Source organism: Rhinopithecus bieti, unplaced genomic scaffold (assembly GCF_001698545.2).
Source record: "Rhinopithecus bieti isolate Rb0 unplaced genomic scaffold, ASM169854v2 scaffold_39856, whole genome shotgun sequence".
In the NCBI taxonomy this organism is placed as follows: Eukaryota; Metazoa; Chordata; class Mammalia; order Primates; family Cercopithecidae; genus Rhinopithecus; species Rhinopithecus bieti.
This window is the reverse complement of record NW_016816291.1, coordinates 113,720-119,526: the sequence shown is the minus strand read 5'-3', so window position 1 is coordinate 119,526 and position 5,807 is coordinate 113,720. Positions and strand designations below refer to the sequence as shown.

General features: G+C 39.4%; 1 protein-coding gene across 1 annotated transcript in view; it reads left to right on the top strand.

Moving 5' to 3' along the window:
• Positions 1-5,807, top strand: part of SIN3A (SIN3 transcription regulator family member A) — an 88,571-nt gene that overhangs the window by 30,942 nt on the left and 51,822 nt on the right. The window contains exon 3 of the mRNA XM_017854781.1: positions 2,811-2,987. Within this exon, the coding sequence (XP_017710270.1) occupies positions 2,811-2,987 (177 nt within the window). The remainder of the gene's footprint in view (positions 1-2,810; positions 2,988-5,807) is intronic.

Sequence of the window (5,807 nt, the reverse complement as noted above, 5' to 3'; positions counted from 1 at the left end):
GCCCCTCCAGGATAATTTTATAAACATGAGGATTTGAAAAAAAGTTTTATTCTCTCTTTAAATTGTGTTATAAAACTTAACATTGTTGAGAGAAAGAAAGTTTCATGTTATTTAGTCTCCTTATTTTGAGGACGGGGCATTCAGGCATTTGGACAGATTGTTGTCTTCTGTGGTGATCAACAGTTCTGAAAAGGAAAAAAGTTCTGAAAATGTTTTATAGCACTTCTTGCGATAGATATAGAAGGAAAGTGGTTTTGGCTTTTATTTCCTCAAACTTATAAGAGGACAAGAGAAAGATTGAGATAAAAGAATAGAAAAGACATTTGTTTGAGGCCAAACCATCAACAATTTGGGTAAAAAATTTATTTTACATTAGATATAATGCTCATAGCAAATCGAGATAAGCAAAATAAGCAAAGTAGGTTGGACGCGGTAGCTCACACCTGTAATCCCAGCACTTTGGGAGCCCAAGACAGGTAAATCATTTGAGGTTAGGAGTTCGACACCAGTCTGACCAACATGGTGAAACCCTGTCTCTACTAAAAATACAAAAATTAGCTGAGTGTGGTGGCAGGCACCTGTAATCCCAGCTACTCAGGAGGCTAAGGCAGGAGAATCGCTTGAACCTGGGAGACAGAGGTTGCAGTGAGCCAAGATTGTGCTACTGCACTCCAGCCTGGGCCACAGAGCTAGACTGTCTCAAAAACAAAAAAACAAAAAGAAACAAAGTAAGAGTCATCTTTAATTCTGTAACCACAAGATTAAATGCTAACATTTTGCTATATATTAGTTGTCTAAGGTTTAAAATCTTTTTATCATACCGCTTTGTAATGTGCTTTTATTATTTTTTTGAGACAGGGTCTTCCTCTGTCACCCAGTGTAATGTGCGTTAAAAAACTATTTAAAAGTTTAATTCTATATACAGTACATGAATACATTCAACTTGTGGATTATGAACTTTTTTTTCAGATTCAAATATATCTCTATATCACTGTTGAAAGTGTGGCTTACAAATGGCTGATCTGTATCCTTTGTTACTAGTTTGTAATGGCATAAGTATAGAAATTGAGAGTGTTTAGAAACTATTCTAGCAATTGGACATGATCATTTTTTATTTGTAAAATCCAGTAATGAAAGTTACAGTCTGGGCACAGTGGCTTATGTCTATAACCCCAGCACTTTGGGAGGCCAAGGTAGGTGGACTCCATACCCAAGAGTTCGAGACCAGCCTGGGCAGCATGGTGAAACCCTGTTTCTACAAGAAGTATGACAGTTAACCAGGCATGGTGGTACATGCCTGTAGTCCCAGCTACTCGGGAAGCTGGGATGGGAGGATCATCTGAGCCTGGGGAGGTCAAGGCTACAGTGAGCCATGATTGTACCACTGCACTCCAGGCTGGGTGAGAGAACGGGACCCTGTCTCAATAAAAAGGCAAGAAAAAAAATTATGAGTTTATTTTTTGTTGTTGTTGTTGTTTTGTTTTTTGAGATGGAGTTTCACTTTTGTTGCCCAGGCTGGAGTGCGATGGTGTGATATCGGCTCACTGCAACCTCCACCTCTCTGGTTCAAGCGATTCTTCTGCCTCAGCCTCCTGAGTAGCTGGGATTACAGGCATGCGCCACCACGCCCATCTAATTTTGTATTTTCAGTAGAGACAGGGTTTCTCCATGTTGGTTAGGGTGGTCTCAAGAACTCCCAACCTCAGGTGATCCGCCCACCTCGGCCTCCCAAAGTGCTGGGATTACAGGCGTGAACCACTGTGCCTGGGGGGTTTACGTATTTTTTTATTTTCACTTTCATAGTAATTTAGTTTTACTGGATTTTTATAAAAGTTGTGGTCCCTGATGGATTGGAATTTTAAGAAAAACATTCATCCTTTACCACAGACAGTTTGAGATAAACTGTGTAATTTTTTTCTTCTTCTTCTTTTTGGAGACAGTCTTGCTCTGTTTTCTAGGCTGGAATGCAGTGGCGTGATCTCAGCTGACTGCAGCCTCCACCTCCCAGGTTCAAGTGATTCCCATGCCTCAGCCTCCCAGTAGCTGGGATTACAGATGCATGTTACCATATCCAGCTGATTTTTTTGGTATTTTTAGTAGAGACGGGGTCTTGCCACGTTTGCCAGGCTGGTCTTGAGCTCCTGGACTCAAATGAACCTTCTGTCTGGGCCTCCCAAAGTGCTGGTTACAGGTGTGAGCCACTGTTCCCAGCTAAACTATATAATTTTTAATAGCTACAAATAATTCGGTTATAACTTGGGTGGGCTGTAATGTATTTAGCCAGTTCCTTTTGTGGAAAATTTGAGTTTCCTTCTTTTTCTTTTGTTTTTTGTTTTTTGTTTTTTTTTTTTTTTTTAAGAGACAGGGTCTTATTCTGTCACCCGGGCTAGAGAGCAGTGGTGTGATCACAGCTCACTGCGGCCTTGAAATCCTGGACTCAAGCAATCCTCCTTTAGCCGCTAGAGTAGGTGAGACCACAGGTGCATGTCACCACACCTGGCCAAGTTTTTATTTTTTGTGGAGATGGTATCTCACTATGTTGCCCAGGCTTTCTTTTCTCTTTTTAGAGACATGGTCTCACTCTGTGGCCCAAGCTGGAATGCAGTGGCGTGATCATAGCTCACTGTAGCCTTGAACTCCTGAGTTCAGGGGATCTTCCCATGTAGGTGAGATAGGTATGAGCCATCATGCCCAGCAGAAATTTGGGTTTCCAATCAATTATCTTTGTTCATTTGTGTTAGTTATTTAGACACATTTGGGGAAGAATATACAAGCCTTGAAGTTTCCTGTCTGTATTCTGTTCACCCCAGGTTTCAGCCATGCCACAGAGCTCCGGCAGTCATGGGCCCACCATAGCAGCAGTTCATGGCAGCCATCATCACCCAACAGCTGTGCAACCCCATGGAGGCCAGGTGGTCCAGAGTCACGCTCATCCAGCCCCACCAGTTGCACCAGTGCAAGGACAGCAGCAATTTCAGAGGCTGAAGGTGGTATTCAGCTCTTTTTCTTGGGTCAAAAAGTTTATCTTTAGCAGGAAATACTGGCTGCAGCTTGTCGGTTGTGGTGGTACAACTTCTAACCTGAGATACTAGCTGTCGAATCACAAGTTTTACTGTTTTTGTTTTGTAAAATTTGCTTATGTTTCCTATCTTGGCACCAGTGCCTGATCCAGAGAAGAATATACTCAGATGTTTTTGAACTGTATGAAATGCATGTCCCTCAAATGTTACCAGGATTGTGGGGCCATTTTCATACAAAATAAACCTTAAAATTCATTTTTTGACTGCTTCCTTTTGAACTCTCTATTGAGCACATATATGATTGGCTACAGGTTTGTACAGTAAATTGGCCCAGTAATATGTCTTACAGTTGAATCTTTTTAAATTCTTGTAAATTTTTTTTTTTTTTTTTTAATTTTAGTTTCAGAGATGGGGATCTCACTGTGTTGCCCAGGCTAGTCTCAAACTACTGGCCTCAAGTGATTCTCCCACCTTGGCCTTCGAAAGTGTTGGGAGTACAGGTGTGAGCCACTATGCCCAGCTCATGCCTGTAATGTTCTTATTACCTTTATCTTTTTATTCCTGTTTATGAATAGCTGAATTGACTCACATCATCAAGTCCATTCTTAGTAAACACATGCTCCTTTTTGGGGGGAATCTTGATAAAGTTTAGGGAAAACTGTAACTGTGAATGAATTATCAGTGTTTTCATATTTTCTGCTGAGTATGTGTGATAGGTTTTTAGTGCTTTGAAATTCATGAGGCATCCCTGGAGAAGTGAAGCTTGTGTTCCCAGCTAACCTTGTATCTCTGACCACTTGAATATTACTTTTCAAAATATGTGATTGTTGCAGCAAGTGTTCAGGTTTCAATTTTTCTGATTTTACATTTATATAAAATTAAGTTCAGGAAATAATAAATGGTGGAACTCTGAAGAGATGTTAAGTCTTCATTTGGTTATGGCAGCCTACTTATGTTGCTTGTAGGCAGGAATGAGAAATAAACCCTCTAAGGACACATCCATATGCAGCAAATAGTTCTTTCTTCTGTTTTCCCTGATACTTACTTTAGTTCTTCATGATTCCTGCCCTCATTGGTGTGGATTCTTGGGAACTTGTTTAATATTGGCCTAAGAATATTAAATGCTACATAAATGTTATAAAGTACAGCAAAGCTAAGTGATTTAGAGTAATTTTGTAAAATTTACTCTCTCTGTTGGCTTACATAATATTGACTAATGCATAGCCTTTTAAAGAGAGCACAGATTTTTTAGGCCTGAAGCTTCACTCTGAATTCTGTCTTTGGGAAAATGTGTATAAGGAATATTGATGTTTTCTTTAAAACATTTTCAGTTTCTTGTAGAGTGATGACTGTGTACCAAAATGTATTATTGCTGTGGGTTTAGCACTTTACTAAGTCCTGAAAATATTTTATTTTAAACTTGGTTGCATGTGATTTAATTCTGTATTAACAGTCTATGACAGTAGATATGCTTTAATGTTCAGTAGATATGCTTTAATGTTGCAAAATAGCTTATAAACTTGCTTATTAAACTAACAAAAACATATTTATTTCTATAACCTTTTTCAATCAGCCCTGTCAAAGCACAACACCAGTTTTTACCCACCTTCCTCACAGGACTCTTTGGTATAAGTATATGGATTATGTTTTGTTTGCTTTACGGAAACTGGCAAGGAAACAAGGAAGGGTTTTGGATTTGGGGTTATAGAGTGAGTCATGGATAGAGTTAGGATTTCTTGCTGTGTTCTTTTAGTCACAAGCTCTTGACTATATTCCTACATAAAATAACTTGTTGAATTTCCTTTCTAATGAGGAGAGGTAAAATGCTTCTTGTACCTCCATGTAATTTAACCCAGTATTCCCACACTGCCTGTCATTTTTGGATCAGTCTTAAAATGCATTACAAGCATTTGAATCAACTTCAATAAGTCATTTATATTCCACAATATTACAGGCTGGGCATGGTGCCTTACACCTGTAATCCCAGCACTTTGGGAGGCCGAGGTGGGTGAATCACCTGAGGTCAGGAGTTCAAGACCAGCCTGACCAATGTGGTGAAACCACGCCTCTACTAAAAATACAAAATGAGCCAGGCATGGTGGCGCTTGCCTGTAATCCCAGCTACTCAGGAGGTTGAGGCAGGAGAATTGATTGAACCCAGGAGGCAGAGGTTGCAGTGAGCCGTGATCATACCACTGTACTCGAGTCTGGGCAACAAGAGCGAAACTACATCTCAAAAAAAAAAAAAAGAAAAACTTTCAGTGAGAATGCTTACACATTATTTCAAGCCTCAACATTGTCTATTTTTTTCTTTTTGTCTTTGGTAGATTGGTGGTGACAAGAAGGGATTTGAGCGATTTGAGGCATGTTTGTTGTTATTTAGTTATTGAATGTCAGCAGCAGTGATATTTGGTACATGTTTAGCAGGTTCTCTTTATAGTTGCTTGTGTTTTTCTCTCCAACAAGATTGTGGACTTCAGGAGATTCAGGGCCTTAATAGTAAATCCCTGTTCAAGTGAGCTATGAAACTTTATCGGCAGAGTCTAAGGGTCTCCCCAAGTGCTTCCTTAAATCTGTAGCTTCTAAACAACTACATCCAATTTTCTTTTTTGTTTTTTAAGTTGTGCTTCCTAGAACTGTATACATGCATTTAAAGAGAGTTTATATAAGAGTTGGACTATGCTTTGGGTGATGAGATAATTTCCTCACTATTCTTACTTGTAGGTGTCTTATTTATTATGTGAGTGTCATGCAGGGTTTTTAAAGCATAGGGTTATTCTATTTTTT